Genomic DNA, 22,203 nt, shown 5'->3' with positions numbered 1-22,203 from the left:
CACAGGGCCGTGACAGATAGAGCTCGGCCGATGACAGAGAGCCGGCCACAAACTGTAAAACATCCGCGGCTATAATACATCTCAGGAGGGTTTTTCTCCTCCATTTTTTTTCTTCCTTCTTGATGGACTCAGCAGGTCCGCCGGCTTTGCTGAGGTTCTGTTGGTCCGAACAGGCACCAGTCCATCAGCTTTCCACCCAGCGTGACCGTCACAGTTAGCGAGCCTTTATTTTACAGAGGAATAAAAATAATATAGCCGAGCAACATTTGGCTGAGTTTGGCAGCGCGGTCAACTTCATCTTCGCTTTCCTTATAAAAAAAAAAAAAAAAAAAAAACCCATCCGCATCTGCACTTCCCGTTTTCCCCTTTCCCTTTTTTGTGTTTTCGGCCATGCAGTAGCACTTGAGCGTGAATCGCTCACGTGGGGCCGATGAGTCGGGAGTCAGTGGCTCTCTGAGTCATTTGTAAAGAAAAAAAAGAAAAAAACTGAAAAGGCCATCTCTCCTCAGGAGCTACGCTAATCATGCATCAGAATCCCATTTGTCTCTGTCACTTACACACACACCTACATACACCTACACACACACACACACACACACACACACACACACACACACACTATTTCTCCCTCCCTGTTGTATAGCAGTAAAAGTGGCATTTATAGGATTCGGCTCTACTAATTACTCCACAAGGACGAGCGTCTCAGAGCATGTGTGCGTGTGTGTGTGTGTGTGTGTGTGTGTGTGTGTGTGTGTGCTGTCACAGCCTAGTTAAACTCAAACAGACTCCCACCGGCCGGCTATCCAGTCTGTAAACAGGCGCAGGTCATCCTCAACACGTTCAGTCGCTGCAAACTAACAACATTTGGTTCTTTTTGGGCTTTTTCTGAACTCATCTTCCCCTCCTCCTCCTCCTCCTCCTCCTCCACCACCTCCTTCATCTCCTCCTCCTCCTCTTCCTCTTCTCCCCCCCCCACCCCCCCGGCCACATTCCTGTGCATACGGGGCCACTAAAGCTGGTTTGCGAAGAAATCCATTAGGAACGGCGATGGTGCTGAAAAGAGCCACGCGTTGCTGCCGGCTGGTATTTATGAGGAGTGTAAACACCAGGAGGAGGAGGAGGGCAGGAGTGAGAGTGGTATCAGTGAGTGTGTGTTTGGTGGTGTTGGGGTAGAGTAATGTACATGCACTAAATAGGCTGCATATGTTAGTTCATTGCCTTCGCATTAACATATTTATGAGGAGCAGCAGTGGTAAAATTTGATGGGACGATCGGCGAAGTCCCATCACTTGGGCAGAAGTCGGAATTTCAGGCAGGAACGTCGGCCGAAACCCCTCTGCTTCCATTTATCTGCTTTCCTTCATCTAACTTCCTGGTACCTCCAGGCGTGGCCCCAGCCAATCATCTGCCTCCATCTAACCCCTGACCTTCAGCATCTTCCTCACTCACACTAAACCCTCCTTCCTGTCCACCACTGCCATAAACCTCCCACCCCGGCCGGTTCCCTCCTCCCTTGCTATTTTTTCCCCCTTCCAGACCATTAAAGGCGCTCCACGCTGGCCTCTCAGAAGCACTTTTCCAGCCCGGTCCTTCCACTCATCCGTAAATGCTGCACGGATCCTCTCACCTCACGCTGGCCTCCCCTCCGGTCCTCTTCAGGGTGTTGGGGTTGCGGATGAGCTTGTCCAGCATGTTGACGATCTGTCCGAACTTGGGCCGGTCGGCCCGCTCCCTCTGCCAGCAGTCCAGCATCAGCTGGTGCAGCGCCACCGGGCAGTCCATGGGCGGAGGCAGCCGGTAGCCCTCGTCGATGGCCTTAATTACCTGCGCGGAGGATTGGCGAGAGGATGAGTTACTCCGCCGCTCTCCTCAACTCATATTTAACCTGCAGGCAATCCGACGACAGCCGCCTCATTTTTTTTCCTCCCCCCCCGCCCATTAACTTTAATGTGTTATCTGCCTTTTAATACCCGACTGAAGGCACCTACACAACACGCTCGGCTGTGCCGCAGATTGAATCCGACGCAGTCACTTGGGGAAAGTACAAATGAATTTAATGTGAAATGAGAAAAGGGAATGGAGTGGTGGTGTTTTATCATCTCTGCGGGTAATGCAATTATGTAACCGAGTTAAAAATGACAAATCATCTTTTGAAAGAAAAGCCCGACAGCCCACACGCGCGACGGGGGAGTTGGTTATTGTTCGAGCTCTCGCATTCCACAACGTTCGACGCTAATAGCCGTCATTGTAAATTTAATTTCCTCTCTCGGACACTTACGTCTTGGTTACTCATGTCCCAGTACGGCCGCTCGCCGTACGACATCACCTCCCACATGACGATGCCGTAGCTCCACACGTCGCTGGCCGAGGTAAACTTCCTGTAGGCGATGGCCTCCGGGGCCGTCCAGCGGATCGGGATCTTACCGCCCTGCGAGTGAGGGATGGGCCGGTTAATGAGAGCGGACAAGCAAGGTGAAGCGTGCGCAGACTGCCAAGCAAGACGGCAAACACACACACACACACACACACACACACGCTCGGACTCACCCGGGTGGTGTACGCAGCCTCGGGGTCGTCCTCCAGCACCCTGGACATGCCAAAGTCGGACACTTTGCACACCAGGTTGCTGTTGACCAGGATGTTGCGGGCCGCCAGGTCGCGGTGCACGTAGCTCATGTCCGACAGATACTTCATGCCCGACGCGATGCCGCGCAGGATGCCCACCAGCTGGATCACCGTGAAGCGGCCGTCGTTCTTCTGCGGGGAAGGGAGAGAGAAAAAAAAAAAAAAGAGGCTCCATCACTATTAAATTGTCACCAATGCTTAACTTGGCTTGTAATCATTTCAAACATAAATGAAGTATTTAAAGTGACATTTTTATTGCCATGAAATTATTCTTTCACTGCCTCGCGACGAGTGCCTTTTAACCGCCTGTCAAAGTATCAAACTTTCCCTTTGGATTTCTCTCTCTCCGGTCATCACCAGTGTCTCTCACACAATCTTGCTACACGTCAGCCGTCGGCTGAAAACACGGAGGTGAGGAGCCTGCGACACAACAACACCTCGTCGTCGGCGAAAAACGTAATTCGATGGAGGGGAGGGAGGAGATTAGGGAGGGGCGTCAGCGAGCTTGTAATTTGGAGGGGGGGGGGGGGTGACTTTACAGATAAGATGGGATCAGCTGCGACGCGAGCACGTACGTGCACATGCCTGCGAAGAAAACAGAAAAGCATGACTGACCCTGAGGAATGCATCCAGCGATCCGTTTTCCATGTACTCTGTGATAATCATCACCCGGCTTACCTAGAGAGAGAGAGGGGGGGGGGGGGGAGAGAGAGAGAGCGAGGGGGGGGGGAGAGAGAGGGCGAGAGAGAGAGAGAGAGGGCGACAGAGAGAGAGACAGAGAGAGAGAGAGAGAGAGAGAGAGAGAGAGAGACAGAGGGAGAGACAGAGGCAAATGATTATGGCGGTAAACGATGCACATCACAGCTCCGACACAGCGGGGTGCGTGTGTGTGTGTGTGTGTGTGCGTGTGTGTGTGCGTGGTGTGTGTGTGTGTGTGTGTGTGTGTGTGTGTGTGTGTGTGTGCGTGTGTGTGCAGGACCATCCATCTCTGTCCTGTAGTGATTTAATTAGCTCAGAGTTAAGGTTGCCCTGACACCCCCCCCCTCCCCCCGCTGCACATGCAGGCATCTTGGCTGAAAGAAAACAGGACTTCGCACTCTCTCTCGCTCTCTCTCTCTCTCTCTCTCTCACACACACACTCACACGCACTCACACACACACTCACACGCACGCACGCACACACACACACACACACACACACACACACACACACCATCTTGTGTTTATGCAAATACGAGCCGACGTCGGACACAATGTCCGGAGCCTCGTCACAGTCGGCCGCCCGCCGTCCCTCCCGACTCCCCATTTGTGTCGCTCACTGTCCCTCATCCTCTCTCTCTCTCTCTCCCTCCCTCTCTCTCTCCTCCGCCAAACTTCTTTCCACGCACATCTGTCACTCTCCTCCTCCCTCGCTCCTCTTCCCAGCGCCTCCTCTCTCCTCCCCACTTGGTCCTCTCTGGCCTTATCACCTCCTCCCTTTGTCCCCCCCCCCCCCTCTCCCTCTCCCGTCCTCCTCCTCCGTCTCTCTTGGGGCAGCGTCTGTTTTTATCTGAGCCGAGGCAGGCAGCAGCGAGGCTGGTGGCTCTGTCTGTCTGTCTGTCTGTCTGTCTGTCTGTATGACCACCCGCCCGTCTTTTCCTCAGCAGACAGCTATCGAACCAAGTTGGGGGGGGGGAAATGGCAGAATGCTTTGTTTTTGTGCACCGCGATGGTGCACGGAGCCGCTGCCTAACCATCCTTGACAGCACAACACGTGCCCACCGCCGACTCCTCCGGCGATCGTCTCTGGGATTCCAAAAGAAAAAAAAAAGAAGAAAAAGCTGATTTGAGCCTGGAGGTTTCATCTGGTCCACTTGAACTCAACCGGCCCAGGAGTTGGCAGCCAAGTGGCGGCAGCTCCAAGAGGGCCGTCAGTCACCGCCGGCTGATTGGCACTGTGTTAATTTAGGGGTTCCGCTGATGGTCCAAAAATGAAATGAAGAGGAAGTGGAGTTGAAGTTGAGGGACAGTTTGGATTTGGGGGGAGTCGGCTGGGGGGGTGGAGGGGGCTGGGGGGGGCTTCTCTTTGTCTTCTTTGTGGTGCCCCTCTGCCCAGGGGAGCTTGCGCGTGATTGACAGCCCCCACCCCCCCCCACCCCAATCAGGCCATGAGGAGCGTCTGACCTGCGACCTTAAACTCTCGCCTCTCTGGCTCCGCCCTCTTCCTCCCTTTTCCATTTGCATGCTAATTCCTTGTTTACCCGCGCGCGGCCCGCCGTCGTTGGCAATGAACTCTGGGCGAAGGGCCCCAACCGCGAGGGGGCGATTATCACCTGCCAACAAAACCAGGGGGCCACGGGGGCGAGGGGCGGGGGGGCGGTGTGCAACAAGAGAGGGGACGGTATTAGACAGACGCTGAACGCGGCGCCCTCCAGAGGCCCCCGCTGAAGCCGAAACAAAGATCCGGCTTTCTCTGAAAGAAGATCTTTGGAAAATTTGGGAGCTCTTGACTCAAACGGAGGCCAGATTCTAATCGCAACCTGGTTGGACGGACACGACGGGGCCTCCTGATTGGAAGCCTGCGGACTTCAGGGATCCGATTCTTGCACGTTTATGTAGTTGGCTGCCTATTTGGCATCCTTCCATAATTGATGAGGCTTAATAAGCTCTGTCGGACGTGCCAGCAAAGCTCAGCCCAGACGGAGAATTCCTTTTAACTCCATTGTAATGAAGGGGAGCGCAACTCGAGGCGGAAAAAAAAAATAAAAAAATGGATTTTTAATAGATTCCGCTCACACACTCGAGTGTTAAGGACTAATTTGCGCAAACCTTGTGTCAAGCTCTCAGAAAGTACGAGTGGGTGGACGTGCAGTGGGAGTTATTGGAATGATCTTCTCGCTTTGGCTGGCCATCCTTTCATGTCGGCTCCTGTCGCTGCTGCTTAGCTCGTCTGCCTACATGCACCCGTCTCTCTCTCTCTCTCCCTCTCTCCCTCTCTCTCTCTCTCTCACTCGCTCACTCGGCCGTCTCACACCGACTCTTTCTTTTTTCTGCCTCCGGTTCAGTGGTTTTAACACCCCCGGCTTTCTTCCTCTGCCGATCCCGCCGTTGTTCTCTGTCTCTGGTCTAATCCATCAGATCCTAACTGCCCCCCCACCCCACCCCAGCACACCACCACCACCGCCTCCGCCGCCGCCTCCGCCCCGTCTCTATTAGCACCTCCCCTGTCTGCCTCTCGTCTCTCAGATTTCCCCTCCTGCCTCCTGTCCATTTGTCCACTTTTTCTCAGCCTCTGCAGGTCAGTGAAGGTCATTTCCCCCAGAGCGAGGCCTGATGGAGGCGTCCGGACAATTTCGGGCTGGAGCTGCAACCAATGACTAAGTAACTCCTACGTCTATAGGAGATAGGCGGCGTTATTCAAGGATTCAAGGATTATCAACGTTAGCAAGCGCGCAAGGCCGTCGACTTGCTGCACATTTAGCCACTTCATCAGTCCACGTCGAGAAGCATCAGCTTCGGCCGCAACGCACACACACACACACACACACACACACACACACACACATGCGACTAAAGGTACAAGGTCGTCGATGCCACACACACTCAACACCCACAGCACCGGGATAAGGTGTAAAAAGGAAAAAAAAAAAAAAAGTATAGGAGCAAAAAAAAAAAAAGAGAGAGGAGAGAGCGCCAAGGGCAGGGGGAGGGAGATGTGGCCGTTGTTTTGCAGCAGATAGAGGAGGGATAGGGTATCACTCCCTAACCCCAAACACATTTACGGCTGACACCATGATTAATGAGCCTGGTGCCGCGCTACAGGCCATGTTCCTGGACCCATTAGACACCCCACCACCACCGCCACCACCTCCGCTAATGCTGAAACCCGTCCATCTGGACAGAGTCCACCTGGGGTGGGTAGTGGGGGGTGGGGTGGCACACCGGATAGCGTGTTGCGCTAACCCACACACACACAAGATTTCAATAAATGTGTAACAATGCACCGTGTGGTTATTTCGGGGCTTAATGCAACGGAAGCGGTTACACATCTTAAGTCCACTATCTTGAAACCGCAGCTTTGAATCCAAAGGCACCTTTTAAACAGGAGGCAGAGCCGGTGCTGATCCGCAGCTTCTTTCTTTAGGAGACAGAAGGGGACTGTAGAAATAACACCTCTTTCTGTGTTATTATAATATAATAGCCAACCTGTGTGTTAATGAAATGGTGTGTGTGTGTGTGTGTGTGTGTGTGTGTGTGTGTGTGTGGGTCAGGTGAGAATTATCACAATTTCTTGCAGGAAAGTCTCAAGGTGTTTCAAGTACGGGAAAAAACAAGCCAATCAGCAAAGTGAGAGGGGGAAAAAAGAGGTCAGCATGCTTTCACACCGTCTCTGTTCTAAAACAGATGATTAGTTCCCAATCAGACTGCATATTTCCCCTCGGGTCGTTCTGCATTATTCTATATGCACTCTATTATGTAAACCTCATCAAAGCACCCACGCAGATTGCACGCAGAAGCTTTTCCTCCTCCTCCTCCCCAACAACAACAGCAAAACAGCCAATACCTCATCGACAGTTGGACGGATGGAGCCGTTTCCCAGATGTTGGACGGCGCTCAGGAAAGTTTGTGAAAATCATGACGGTCTCAGTTGCGCGATGCTGCGTCCAGGCAGCGGTACGTCAAGTTACAAGACCCCTATTGTCCGCGCTGACGAGCAGTGTTTGGGCGTCTGTTGCCAGGCAGAACATATGAAGGCTATTTGTTTCGGATGCTGGGGATTAGTTGGGTTTCTCGCTGCAAACGTGGAAAAAAAAAGAAGGAGCTGAAAGCGCCTCTTTAAGTGGCGCCGGCGCGGTGGTGTTGTTGAACATCAGATTGCAATTGTTGCCTTCATGTGTAGGAAACTGCCTTTTTGTCTCCATGTGTGTAACGGAGACCCACCCCACACACACACAAACACACACACACACACACACACGCACGCACGAGCGCACGCCTCACGCCTCCGCCACCACCGTTGACGGATCACGTCTTTAACGTACATTTGGTGACAACGCCCTCCAGGTGAATGATGTTGGGGTGGTCGAACTGGCCCATGATGCTGGCCTCGGACAGGAAGTCTCTCCTCTGCTTGTCGGTGTAGCCGGCCTTCAGCGTCTTGATGGCCACGCAGATCTCCCTCTTGCCCGGCATCTTCAGCCGGCCGCTGCACACCTCGCCAAACTCCCCTGGAAAACAACAAAAACGAGGCGGCGGTGGCGTGAAAGCACGTTGGGACTCTGAACGGGCATCTCGTAGCTGGGAATAACTGAGCTGGGGCGAGTAAAAAGGAGGTGGGGAGAGGGTGTGGGGGAGGGGGAGGGGGAGGGGTCCACTTTAGACATTGATCAGGGTCCTTAATCCCTCGCCGCCCCCCTCCCCGCGGCTGGCGGAGCAGAAAGAAAGGGGAAATGGATATTGATTCTTGCTCTTTATTATTTTGTCATTGGATGACTTTTCTCCAGGCCCAGGAATAGCACGGACAACATATTTAGCCCCTATGATTTTATTTATTTATTTATTTATTTATTTTGTACCGTCCAAATTGTCCTGAGGTATTTTTTTTTTTCTTTCTTTTTTTTGCAAGTGTGCTTACATGACCTGAGCAACAGTAGAAGAAGACAGCGGAGTCGCAAGAATTTGTCAAACAAGAAAACAAAACACCACCATGTTACCATGGCGTTTCTTCTAATAAAGCTGAGTGAAAAAAACCACAATACGCAGCAGCGACTCGAGCGTCTCACCAATGCCGATCACTTTTTCAATTTTGATGCAGGAGGCGTCAATCTCCTTGGCGAACTCGCGGACGGCTTGGTTGGGGTCCTCGTAGGTGAACGGGTCCACGTAGATCCTCACCCCTGAGTTTGTAAAGGGAGGAGGGAAGCAAACAACCAACAACAAAAAAAAAAAAAACAGGTAAGAGTGAGTAAAAAAGAGAAAGTTAATTCATGGCAGCTTCGACGCTCCATCTGTTCTTTATTTTCATCATGCTGCAGGCAACGTTGCTTCGCTCTGTGAGGCCTCTCCTCCTCCCCTCCTCCTCCTCCCCTCCTTCTCTTCCTTTCTTTGCTTTTCATGTCAACATGTGCGACTGCGACCAAGATGGAGCTCATTAACTTGAAATTTCTGCGGGATGCGAAACAACAACGCTGATGACTTGATAACGAGGTGTTTGGAACACGTCGGGACGCGAGTACATTAACTGCAGAATTGTGTTTTTTGGGGTTTCCTTGGTTTTTCCTTCATGTCCTTCATTTGTGGTTTGCTGTGCACACCGACGAACCCAGCGCCGGCGCTAATGTTTTTTTTCATTGACAGGGCAGCGCCGGTGGACCAGTGGCGGCTGTAAGTTACCTTGGTGCAAGTGTTTCTCCTCATCCGAGTCCTGCTTGGCCTTGCTGTACTTACTCCTTCTGGGGGCAAAACAAGAAAAAGAGAGAAAAAAAAAAAACAAGGTTTACAGTCATTCGCAGCAGAGCATGTAGCACCACAAGGTACAAATATCAGTGAGAGAAAACTTAACATTGAAGGTCACATGTTGCACCGACACTCAGGTATGTATTTTTTTTTTTCAGACTTCAGTGAAGCAGTTAACAATCAAAAACCACACCATGGATTTCCAGAAAAAAAAAAAATCATATTTAGTTACAAACATTGTTGAAGTAAACTTTCCATAATGTGGGACCTAAAGAATCTGTGTCTTACGTCTAGCGTTACTTACTGAGAAGTTAATTGTTTCTTTTTTCTTTTCTAAAACTACTTTGACCTTGAATTACATGTTTTGGGGAAAGCGTAAGAGGAAAATGACAGTGTCCTTCACTCTCGCTACAGCATTTTGTCATCGCCACATTGCGTCTGTCAGCCGGGAGTAACCGTCAGCACTTAAACTTCCTGAAGGACGGCGGACACGCGGCAGCTAATCAATTCCCGGGGAGGAGATGCACTTAAAAAATCCAGCCAAAATCCCCTCCGGCGGCACTGACACCTGCGCTGATATTGACGCCGCCGCCGACCTCGCAGTGGCGGAAAAAAGCCCACCAGATGTGCGAGACATTGTCCTCCTTGGCGGCTGTGCAATGATTGTTAACGGCTGCGTGATTACCGTCCCTCCCCGCAATCACAATGACACTGGCCGTCGCATGCATATGAAAAAGGGGCGAGACAACCACCTGCCTGGCCGAGGAGAGAGGCGGCGGCGCTGAAAAGGGAAGCACGCACACACAGGCAGCAGCCCACCCGTCGCTCCTCCATCACCCGCAGTACACACATGCAAATCAGGATGCGGCGAATAAAGAAGCCGATCCACTCGGGAAGGAATCAATAAACACGGTCAAATATGCAAGAGGGCCGGAAAGCACACAAACCGTTAGCATCCCCGCTGCCTGTGCCCCCCCGTCCCCCCCCCACCCCCGACACTGAGACAATACCTATTTTTCACATGAGAGGTAAAGCACCCCCTGCTACACACACACACACACACACACACAGGGCAGAATGGGTAACACCATGAGGTGAGGCAGCCCCATCTGCATGTAATCCCATCTGTGTGTGTGTGTGTGTGTGTGTGTGTGTGTGTGTGTGTGTGTGTCTTAACACCCTGAGATTGGATCAGTGAAAATCCACCTGATGCCTTTCTGAATGTGTGTGTGTGTGTGTGTGTGTGTGTGAGTGTGTGTGTGTGTGTCCACCCGCCTGCCACTGCCACAGTTCACCTGGCCGTCCCTCCTCTCTCACCCCCCCCCCCTCGTTCAGTCTCCTGATCGGGCGGTCGACCGGATTACAGGGGACGCGCATGGAGCGAGGGGGGAGGAGGTGAAGGGGGTTTGTGTGTGTGTGTGTGTGTGTGTGTGTGTGTGTGTGCTGATTGCATCTCTTCAGCTGTCAATCACGTCTCCGGTGTGGCGAGTCATCACTCAGCCGGTTGCAGTAGCTGTCTGGTTCAGCGTGTGTGTAGGTGTGTGTGTGTGTGTGTGTGTGTGTGTGTGCGTTTCCAAGCGTCGTCCTGAAAGCTACCTCCCTCTCTCTCTCTCTCTCTCCCTCTCTCTCTCTCTCTCTCTCTCCCTCTCTCTCTCTCCCTCTCTCTCTCTCTCTCTCTCTCTCTCCCTCTCTCTCTCAAGACGCCACTGCTTGAGCAAGACATCCCCTACCTGGGAGGGAGGAGAGGGGGGAGAGGGGGGAGACGGGAGAGTGGTCGGGTGTGTGGAGCTCACCTGCGGCTGATGACAAACGCGCTGATGAGGATGAGGAGGAGGACCACGCTGCCGACCACCGACACCAGCAGCACGGTGGAGTTGGCGCCGTCGCCGATGATGGGCGCCGGGACTGCGGACGGGAGGCGGAGGAGGATGGGAGGAGACAAAGACATGAAATCAGCGTCGCTGCGTCTGCTGGGAGCTGCTGCGCGGCCAGTGTGTGTGTGTGTGTGCGTGCGCGTGTGTGTGTGTGTATTTGCTCTGCGTTTGCCACCCAGCTCCACTTCCTCGAAGCACACACAGACAATGGCGGCTCATTAGGTTTCGTGCTTGACCGGGTCATTATCATGCGCTCGCGTCTCGATCTGCATCACAACCAAAGGGACCAGCTGGGCGCAGAAAGGCTTCTCTGTCATCATCTCCAATAAACACTCGTTTTGTTTCTACCTCACCTTCACTCTGAATACGTAAGGACGATCAGAGTATACTGCAGCGCTTTAACGAAACAAATGCTGCGTGCGGACATTCGGCGCATAAATAAGATTACGTAAGATTTCTAGCTGGAAGAAGCGGCGCCTGCGTTTGAAGTGTTGGGTAGTGACTCATTCCTTTTTTTTTTTCCCAAAAAAAAAACCCCCACGCAGGTCAAAAGCCAGCTGGCACTTCCACAAAGACTTATTTCATCCATCGGCGGTCGAAGCTGCCAGTCAGGTACCGAAGCACAATATCTATCATCTTTTATTGACGCCACTCGTGATGATCGAAGAGAGACCATCGCCAGGTTTCTCGTCGTCGGTCCGAGCAAAGCTGGCTTTGAAGAAGAGAGAAAAAAAAGGGGGATAAACCATCCAGGTGGAAGACAAACAAACTCACCGGAGTTGGTCATGAACTCGAAGGGTCCGCTGAAATCGCCGTAGCCGGCCGCCGTGCGGGCGCGCACGTGAAAGACGTAGGAGGTGAGCGGCGTGAGGCCTTTGATGTCGGTGTTTCTGGAGGACGTCTTGATGATCCTGTAGCTTCTCTCGTTTTGGTCCTACGGAGGGACGACAGGCGGGCGGCGACTTAGCGAAACCCCCTCGCAAAAAACTCCTCCGTCCGGCCTTGAGGAAGCCGCCTCACCTTCTCGTAGTACTTGACCTCGTACTCCAGGATGACCCCGTTGGCCCTCTCGGGCGGCTGCCAGGCCAGAGAGATGGTGTGTCTGGTGATGTCCTTGGCCTGGATGGACGTCACCGGCGAGGGAGCTGGAGACGCAGTGAAGAGGAGAAAAACCGGTTAAGTCCACCGGGGGTTTGTTTTTTTTTTTGGAGTCTCGGGGCTTTGACTGATTTCAACAGCTGGGGGAAAGTCCAGCAGCTTGAGCCAGAGCACGTAAAATAAAAAATGAAATAACAATAAAAGAAATCCACTCAGCTCGAACTATAGCTTTCCAGTCAACGGGTGGCGCAGCTACAGAGCCAGACCATAAAATCGCCCAAAGCCAAAGTGCAACAGTACGTCTGCACTAATGGCCGGCATCAATAAAACAAATCCAATTTCCCCTCAGCTGACGTTTGCATCTCACTCACTTTTCTTACACTGCTGGCAAAAATAATTCTTAACTTCTTCTTCTACTTCGGGTCACCCTGGGAAAGAAAAGACAAAGCCTGCCATGGAAATGAGCAGCAGCCTCCAGGATTTTTTTTTTTTTTTTTTTTTGTATTTTTTCTTTCTTCAAGTGAGCAAATCAATTGGTTTTCATTAAAGCCACAGAGAACGATCTTATCTGCGGCTCCTGCCGCCGCCGATAATGAGGCCATATTTCAAGCCGCCTCGCTATCTGCATTCAAACGCCTCTAACATGTGAAGGTTAAAGTACAGATAATGGCTTACACACTCATCCCCTCCCTCACCTCCCTCCTCCTTACCTTCCCTTCCCTCCCACCCACCCACCCTCCCTCCCTCCAGCGTTGTGGCTGCTGCACAAATCAAACCTCTATCTTCGGGGGCCTATGACAACCTCTCAAATTGGGTCATACACACTCCAAGACAGAAAAAAAAAGAAGCGGTGGTGGTGGTAGTGGGGGCAACGGTGGGAGGGGGGGATGGGGGGTGCTCATCCTCTGGCGGGGAGCCGTTCACGTGAGCAGAGCAGGACTACAACTTCTGTGGCGGATTAAGTTTGAGCAGACACACAGCGGGACTGAAGCTGAAGATATCGCATGACGGGTTTTCCTGAGCGGGACGAGACGTCCTCCCCAACCGACCTCGGCACAGAACAAAGCACCACTCGGACCGACCGCGCACAGGTACCGGTCCCTGGCGTCTGCAACAGGGTCCGATTCTTTGACCTCTGCCCCCCCCGGGCGATACAGTTACCCTCCGGGTTCGAGGCCATCTGCCTTTTAAAAAATTACAGTGGGGATGATTAATGAGCCCGGAGCAGCCCGGCGATTATGATTAGATTATCTATGACATTATATACATTCCCATCACTTTGAGCCGGGGCTCCGGGGAGACTAGCCTTTGAGCTAACGCTAACACAAAAAAACACACACGCGCACACACACACACACACCCATCACAGCTTTTAGGCAGGGGATTGACTTCAAACGTGGGCTGGAACTGAAGACGCCGGCCTCGGGTTGGGTTTCTGCGAGAGGAGGAGGCGGAGTCGGGACTGGAGATGGTGGTGGGAGGGTTCTGGAGGGGGGTGGGGGTGGGGGGGTTGGCTGAGATGGAGATGGATACGCCGAGGGATGGGATCGCAGACATCTCTTGGTAAACAGATTAACCCCAGGTTGTGTAATCCTGTTGGCCTAATGTGTTGCGTCTCCCTTAAACAATTAGATGACGGCCATTTGGATCCCTCAGATCAATCTTCCACCGCCAGCGCCGGCCAATTTGAGGGCCCTCCCGGGGCCGACGGAGGACTTCTCTGGCTGAGGAGGAAAACCCCCTCGGGGGGTCACTGGCCCTGCTAATCCAGGCATCCATCACTACGCTCAAAGATGACAGATATTGCAATTTAATCTTGTTGCCTCCTCACGTTGCATTTTTATTTCTTACCTCGACTAATGTGAAGATTAAGATGAGTGATTTTGCGAGCGGCCCCCGAGGTTTCCCTGCGCGGGGATGGCGGGGAGCAAACGAGCTCCGAGTCGGGCAGAGTCGAGCCATTCTTTAAAACCAAACAATGTTTGCGGCATGACGCAGACCCCCGAGCGGCGGAGAAAGTTTTCGGGGGCCAAGGAGGAAGTAACTTTGTGGAACACACACTGGCACCTCGGCCGCAGACAGATTTAAATATGTGCATCCCCATTTGTAATTTCCACCCACTGAATGCGTGGGATTGGGGGGGGGGGGGAGCTCTGCTGCAGATATAATAACTGCGAGATGCAATGAATAATCAGCTTTCAATTCAGAATGTTTTTTTTTTCCCTTTTTTTTCTCTCGAAAGAATAAAAAAAAAAAAAAAATTGCTGTGCGGAACACAGCGCGCACACACATGCCGAACGCACACACACAAGGCGCACAAAAGGACCTCATTACACCAACAGAGAGATAGGAACTGACGCAGAAAAAAGCTCGCACCTCCTTCCATTATCTCACAGGCGGCCAGAAAGACTCAATCACGCCACCTATGCAGATATTTTAATGAGTAAAAAAAAAAAAAAACCTGGCCGAGGCAAATAACTTGGGGGGGGGGGGTGTTTGGCTTAGTTAATCCCACCGCCAGACAATGCTGCATCATTTATTTTATTATTATTTTTTTTATTTTGGCAGGCTGTCTTTCCTTTCCCCCCCCGCCCCCGTTTGTGATGTGGGGACGTTGTGTGTTTGCAAGAATGTTTCACCCCAAACTATTTGTGCAGCGGGGAACAGATGTGGTCGGGGTCCGGCAGTCTGCGCGAGCATGCGGCAGATTACAGTTTGACATTAAAGGAGACGGGAGCCGCCGTGCCCATGTGGTTGCCAGATCCCAGCCTGGTTGCCAGACTAGGAGGCAGTCAATTTGTTACCGCCGAGGAAAAAATATAGTTCGGAGGAGTTGGCGGGTTGGGGGGTGGGTGGGTGGGTGGGGGTATTGGGGGGGCGGGGGGGGAGGTTTCAGGGCTTCAAAAAAAGTCTCCCGCTAACATATCCCAGAATGCATTTCCACATGTAGCCAGCATGAGTTGCATGCATGCATGCGCAGTGACAGATGTGTCCACACACACACGCGCACACACACACACACACACACACACACACACACACACACATAGACACACACTTTCTGTCCTCTAATTCATTTCTAGTCGCCTAAGCCTGCTGAGGATTTTGTATCCGTCATAAACACCTCTCTCTCTCTCTCTCTCTCTCTCTCTCCCACACACACACACACACACACACACACACAGTGTTTGATCCCACAGAAAGTCGGGAGGGGGGGGGGGGGGGGACACTCAGCCGTGGGGTCAGCTCAAAGCCCGTTTCGGCTCCCTTCTCCCTGTGCCGTCCGGGTGAAAAGGTTACACCCCGCCTGATTTATGACAGTGGAATTGTGATCAGGGGCGGGACATGAAACCCGACCTCTTTTGTACGCGCACAACAAGGAAGGTCGCCTGATGTTGATTGCGCGATCGTCGCGCAATCAACATCAGACGAGCTGCTTTCTCTTTGGTCACGCTCACGCAGCAGTTTCAGTTTGGGATTTTCAACGTCACGCAAAAAAACATTTCTTCCGCCTTCTTTTAGTGCTGCCTCTTAAAGCTCACTTTGGGGGAGGGGGAGGGGGGGGTGCCTCTCCCCGCTCGCACTTATAAATCCTAATAAATCTATCATAATAGATGTGTAATCCGCGGTGTCTGGATGAGGGGTGGCGATACAGCGAGAGGGATAGCCACAGATGACTGGCTGGATTACCAGCAGCTGAAACCAGAGCTTCCAAAGCCCCTACTGAGCATTAGATGGACGAAATCCAATCAGTCTGGAGCTATTATGCTTAACGCGCACACGCTCGCGCACGCAAATCAGACGGGGACACGCATGCCTGTAGACACACAGAGGACATTGTTGGGGAGACAGATGCAGATCAGGTCTATCTGCCAGAGTGATCAAACATTCCGCGTAGCACATTTCCTCGCTCGCCGCGGCCAAACACGCGCTCACACGCTTGCGCTCGCACGTACGCACGCGCACACACACACACGCAGACAGACGACACGCGCTCTCACGCTATGACAGAGCATCCAGCTGCAGAGCGGAGTGTAAGTGATATTTTTGGGGGGAACAATTGTGAGACGTGCGCCTGCGCCGAGCCAGGAGCAACATCATCGAGAAGTTGCGAGTCTCGCGTCCGCCCGCCGTTCGCCTCGGGCAACCTCGAGGAAGGGGACGCGCGCACGCTCGGAATGGTGGTGAGAAGTGCACGTCGGCGTGACTGTGCTGACGAGGCCCCGGGTCTGGACCCCAGGGTGTGCTCCATTACCGGCGAACGCAGGCAGGCAGGCAGGCAAGGTGAGGCGAGGCGAGGCGAGGCGAGGCGAGGCGAGGCGGGCGGCCTCGTCCATTCGTCTCTACCCCCCACTCCCCGACCCCGGCTGATAAATCAAGTCGCGGCGCCTCTTAAATTGCCAGTGTGAGTCCTATTCAAGACATTCGCCCTTTTTCCCAGGCGGTTGGAAATTAGCGATAAAAAACAAGGAGAGCAACAACACAAAAAGGGCACTCGGCTCGCCACCCAAGAACAGGGCAGTAAAGAGGAGGGAAGTAATGATGGGCTCTAAGCGAGGGAGAGCAGGAAAAAAGGGATGAAGGGGAAAATAAGGGGGGGGGGGAGGTCACGATCGTAAAAATCCATTTGCACAACAACGGGCTACAAAATGACAAAACAACAGGAGGCCCTGGGCGGCCACCCCCGAGGCTGCAGGGCCGTAAAGCAGAGCGTCCTCTAACTAGAATAATTACACACTCGTATAAACACAATCCAGCGGCATTTGTAATGAAGCCCGCCACAGATCAATACGACTCATCTCATTCATTAGCCCCGGTGCTAAATATAGCACGCTAGCCCTCCCGACAACCTACCCTCACCCCCCGCCCCCCAATCGGCGTGCCTAATTATGCAAAAAAGGACGCCAAGTGAAATTATTGCAGAAAATAATTTCGCAGCGCGGAGAATCCATCATCCTCCTCTGTAATCACCCATCCTTCAAACAAATTATTTGCAATTTTTAATAAACATGTTTTTACCCACAGACCAAAAAAGGGGGAGAACAGAAAATAGGAGTACCCCCCCCCCTCCACCCACCCACACCCAAAGCTCCCAACCCCCCCCCCCCCAAATCCCTCAGAGTGGGACGCGCTCTGCATCCAGTATGAGCAGCTCAGCGGTCTTTTCCTGGCAGAGAAAATCAGCAGCCTGTCTGCTGCATTCCTCACCAGCCAAACACCGTACGGCTCCTATTTATCATCTTCATTGATTTGTCAATAGTGCATTTGGCCGGTTAGCCTTGCCGACCTCTCGTTGGATTGAAGAAACAAAACACTTATTCGTGAAACCATTTCCATCTATCCTTTACTGCCGTCAATGTTACACATTACCAGACATGAAATGGCCATGACTCCAGAGAGAGAAAAAGCTCAACTAGTAAACGACCACCACACGGGAACACCTTCTCTAAACAGGTCATACACTCACTCCAGCTACTGACTTACCGGCCTGGTTGGTGGTGACGGTCACCGACACGGCCTGCTCCGGCCCGGGGCTCTGAGGCGAGACGCCGTTCACGGCCCAAACCTCGAAGGTGTAGTTGGTGTGCGCCTGCAGCTCGTTGATGGACACCCTGGTCCCCTTCAGGCTCAGCTGCTGGGGGCTGAAGTGGATGCTGTTGCCGCACGGCTGGCAGCGCCGGCCGTCGGGGCCGCAGCGCTTGCACACCACGTTGTAGGTCAGGTCCTGGCGTCCGCCGGAGCTCCTGGGCGCACTCCACTCCAGGTTGACGGAGGTCTCGTTCACGTTGGAGATCAAGTGGACCGGAGCGGACGGCGGTCCTGGTGAGAGGGGAGGGCGGGGGAGGGAAGTGGCGCGTTATTGGTGGCAAGTACTGGGTTGAACGAGAGGAAGAGACGAACAAACACTTTGTTGATGACATGCAGCAGTCGTAGTTTAAAGGGCAGTTTGCTGTTCTTGACTCTTCTTCTGAGGAGCAGCAGGAATCAGAATGGATGGGTGTTCATGCTGCCAGTATTGTTGGCTGGACAGACCCAAAGATAAACAGCAGCTTTGGACATTGATTTCACGACATTGATGTCAAGAGCAGCAGAATTGGACCCTCTGCAGAGGGCTTTGCTATTCGCAATGAGAAAGCCGCTGCAACTGTTGCTGATCCTGCTGCAGAAACAACAAGTTGTATGCAGCACTCTCAGTTGGAGACAAACCTCCCCACAGGGGACAATTAAGGTGAGCTGCTTTACATCATACTATGATGTCCAACATGCAAACTCCTCACAGGGAGGCTCCTCCTTCCCACTCGGGAAGCGACTGCCTTGCTGCGAGGCGCCGGCACCGCCACCGCGGGCCCCACCATACGATTAAATGTAAACCCGGCTGATGGCTTTTCAAGCAGTTCCGACCCCCCCCCCCAAAAAAAACAAAAACCCTTAACTGACTGACTCGTGCAGATCCTGAGAGCTGCGTCCTCTCCAGTTGCCTCCTAAATGCCCCGTGCTCTACAGCGCGGGGAGGGATCCAGTTCCACCGCCAGTCCATTCAACCCCGTCAGCCTGAAATCCAATAGGCGGGCGGATTTCTCCACCGTCCGCGCAATCGGCCCAATCAGCCGGCGACCGTTTGCACTTTTTGAGGCGAAGCCACTCAGCAACTTTTGGAGCTGAAATTTTGGTCTGTTATTAAAATCCTGCTTTGATGTGAAGCCACAGCGGCCCCCTAGCACGCACTGCAGATACGCGACTCCCCCCACCGCCCCGCCCCCCCCGCCGCCTGCGCTCATCGATCCCAATTTACATGTCAGCTCTGCTGTAATTAATGTGTTTTTTTTCTTTCTTTGCGTCGCTTTCAAACACCAGCGACAGTAATTGACTTAACTCTATTTTCTCTCTCCATCTCTGTTTTCCACATCACACTCACTCCTCTCTGACTAATGAAGCGAACGCAGGCAGGCAGGCAGCCTGGTGAGGGAGTGGAGGGAGTGGAAGGAGGGGATGGAGAGGGAGGGGAGGGGGGGAGGAGGCGGAGCCCCGGTCGATACATGCTGAAATATGGAAGCTGGTAAGTCCACAGACGAATCATTTCACGACGGAAATTAATTATCAGTGTTATTTTTGGAGGGGCGGCGTGGCATTGACTGATTTCGCGGAGGGACGCGGCGGAAAGGGGGGCGGCGAGCGTGCGGCGGTCGCCCTGGGGTGGCGAGGGTGTGTGTGTGTGTGTGTGTGTGGGGGGGGGGTGGGGGTCGGATGGGGGTGGGGTGGGCGTCTGGGTGAGCGCGCTCTATGAGGCGGAGGCTTGGGTTGGTGAAATTCTGCCATTTAATGATTCTTCGCCTCTTTGCCGAGACGCTCGCAGCGTCGCTTTGACTCGGGATGGAAAGTGTGTCTGTGCGTGGGTGTGTATGTGTGTGTGTGTGTGTGTGTGTGTATCTGTTGACTAAAACTGTTCCTGGAGGGTGACCAGCAGCAACAGCAGATAAGATGAGAAGGATGCGGCGCCACTAATTATAGCGCCGGCTGAACTTTCCCCACCAACAACAGCCTTTGATTAAAATAAACTATTTATAAATTCTCATTAAAAATGATGATAAAGCACTGGTCTGCCCCCCCCCCCTGCCCTGTCCGCACTTACCACCGCCGCCCCCCACTCCCCCCGTTTTCACCCTCCTCACCCGCTTCGGCCTGGCCAGAGAGACAATGACTGACTGATGGCGTTTCTATATTGGGTTCCTGCGAGCGGCCGCGGTGAGAAGAAGCCTTTGTCACTGTCGCGAGGTAGCCGCCGCAGCCGCCGCTGCCGCCTCCGCCTCCACCGCTGCCGCCTCCTCCTCATTCCTCCCCACCTGCACCTGCTTCTACTGTTGCCGGGGCTCACAGCGCCGGAAAAAGCCGAAGCAACGCCGGCGATCACAGTCGGCGTCTGGAGACATCGAACTGGAAACGTCGACGGAAAGGAAAAAGAGCGGGGAAAAAAAAAAAAAAAAGGTGCGCGGAGACGTGTTTGTTTGTTTGTTGCCACGGCGACGGCTGGAACAGGCGCTTTATAACTTTATGACTTTATAATGTCCTAAACGCATTCCACCGCAGGCCACACACACACACACACACACACACACACACACACACACACACACTTGTGCTCCGAGTGCAGGCTGTACCTGACGCTCTCCCCAAAATGCAGCGGTGGGAGCAGGGGAGCGTGGGAGAGCCGTCGGCTGTGACTGACACCCGGTAATTAATCCTGGGAGAGGGAACTACGGGGGAGGGGGAGTGGTTAGGCAGACGTGGGGGAGACGGGGTGGGGAGGTGGGGGGGGGGGGGGGTCGGGCCGGGGGACGCTCACGCAAGTGTCGTACATCAGCTCAACATGGCCTTTTTACATTTCCAAAAAGTCCCCCAACCGCCTCGAGTAACGACTCCATCATTTCCTTCCCCCCCTGCCCCTTACTGCAATTTACCCTCACCTCACCCCCCCCCCCACCCCAACTCCTGGCCGCTCTCTCCTACACCCCCCCACACCCCCGACTCCCCTTTTTTTTTAAATCTGTCTTTCTCATTTTTCCACCACTGCCATTATCAGTCTTCTCTCTCAGAAGGTCCGGAGGCTCAACTGACTGAAACGTTGACCCTGCGATTACCGTCGGGCTGGAATCGTTGCCTCCACCCTCCACCTCGCCTGGTTCCCCCTCTCCTCCCCCGCCCGCCAGCAACACCCGCTCCCTCCTCCCCATCCTCGCCCTCTTCCTCCGCTGCCACACCGCTAAGAAAACTGAGGAAAGTCTGAGAAACACATCAAGGGCCCAGAGAAACCCTGAAATGGAGAGCAGCCCTCCCAGGACCTGAGCGCAGCCGAGCCACCGGCTCCCACGGGTGTGCATGGTCCTCATTACTGCCATGTGACGCTGCACGCATGTGCATGTGCGGTGTGCGGTGTGCGCTCATGTGTGGTGCACATCTAGCTCCCGAGGTATTTTCTTTCCCCCCCCCCGTTAAATCCGGGACGGCGGAGCTTTTTCTGGTCCAGTTCAGCCGCTTTGCCACATTCGCACCTTTACGTCCAGGAGCGAAGCTGCGACGGCTCCCGTATAAATATTAAGAGGCTTCCAGCCGCTCGCACACACACACGCTGGATGGTGCAGCTGTCAGGGGAAATTTAGTGTTTAGTCTCTCTGATATGAAGCCAGAGTTTAGAGAGGAACACGTTCTCCCTCGTGAACTGATTGAGCCGCAGGTTGCGCCTGTTGAATCTGGAGAATAAATGAGCTTTCCAGGTACATTTAATTAAAATGCCTTGACTTACATTTCAAACAGCGCGCAATCTCAATCGCACACTCACTTCTTCCGACGGCCGACGTCTGTTTTAAATTTAGGCGGACGTGTGCTATTTAACCCGGCGGCTCCCTGGTGCAGGTTGACCCCGAGTCGAGCTGCATCTCTCGCCTCCTCTGCGAGTGCGAGGCCGCCGAGCACCGGAGCGGCCGCCGAGAGAGCGGCAACTGCGGCAAAGTGGGAGAAACACGAGTACGGCGTTGACAGGAAAATTAGAGCAAAAGGTAACAGGCGTGGAGAAAAAAGAGAGAGAGAAAAAAAAAAAAAATCATTCACACAGCGGCAGAAAAACACGGCGTCCAGTTTTAATCATCGTCATCACGCGTCGCAAGGTTGCGGCGAGCGAGGCTAGCGGTTGTGTGTGTGTGTATGCATGTGGGTGTGTGTGTGTGTGTGTGTGTGTGTTGGTGAGGGGGTCGTCTTCGATTACTCCCACCTCCTCGCACACACTAAAAACACACACACATTACTATCAAGACGCTGGATCATTTCCAGCTGGAACCTTTAACAACTGTGAGGTGACTTGAAGCGATTTGTCTTTTTTTTTTCCAAATCTGATTTGTTCTGGTCGTGATTCCGAGACAGAAAAAAATAAAAATAAAACCCAACAGAATGTGGTATGTGTGAGTGACAGCCGTAATTACAGAGCTCCGACATGTGGGTGAGAAGTTAAAGACGAGGAGGAGAAGGGGGAGGGAAAAAGAAAAACGCGAGAGGAGAGAAAACAGCAGACGACAGACAGGGTGAGGGTTCGTGGGATCAAATGTTTGACCGGCTGACGAGGCGGGTCAAAGGTCGCTGGGAGACGGCGAGTCCGGCTAATGTTCAGCTCCGCTCCGCAGCG

General features: G+C 53.2%; 1 protein-coding gene across 2 annotated transcripts in view; it reads right to left on the bottom strand.

The window, feature by feature from the left end:
- The window catches only part of LOC142895645 (ephrin type-A receptor 4), a 51,838-nt gene that overhangs the window by 5,520 nt on the left and 24,115 nt on the right, over positions 1-22,203 (bottom strand). Inside the window, exons 5-15 of one of the 2 annotated variants that reach the window (XM_076036878.1) lie at positions 17,517-17,852; positions 11,955-12,079; positions 11,709-11,868; positions 10,854-10,965; positions 8,998-9,056; positions 8,388-8,501; positions 7,643-7,832; positions 3,241-3,298; positions 2,548-2,757; positions 2,279-2,428; positions 1,628-1,824 (exon numbers count right to left, since the gene is read on the bottom strand). In XM_076036878.1, the coding sequence (XP_075892993.1) occupies positions 1,628-1,824; positions 2,279-2,428; positions 2,548-2,757; positions 3,241-3,298; positions 7,643-7,832; positions 8,388-8,501; positions 8,998-9,056; positions 10,854-10,965; positions 11,709-11,868; positions 11,955-12,079; positions 17,517-17,852 (1,711 nt within the window). The remainder of the gene's footprint in view (positions 1-1,627; positions 1,825-2,278; positions 2,429-2,547; positions 2,758-3,240; positions 3,299-7,642; positions 7,833-8,387; positions 8,502-8,997; positions 9,057-10,853; positions 10,966-11,708; positions 11,869-11,954; positions 12,080-17,516; positions 17,853-22,203) is intronic. The other variant, XM_076036877.1, reaches the window with a different exon arrangement.

This window comes from Nelusetta ayraudi, unplaced genomic scaffold (assembly GCF_046127955.1).
Source record: "Nelusetta ayraudi isolate G7.1 ecotype Tasmania unplaced genomic scaffold, CSIRO-AGI_Nayr_v1 ptg000048l, whole genome shotgun sequence".
Taxonomy (NCBI): domain Eukaryota; kingdom Metazoa; phylum Chordata; class Actinopteri; order Tetraodontiformes; family Monacanthidae; genus Nelusetta; species Nelusetta ayraudi.
Note: the sequence above shows the minus strand (reverse complement) of the source record. Positions and strands in the feature narration are given on the sequence as shown.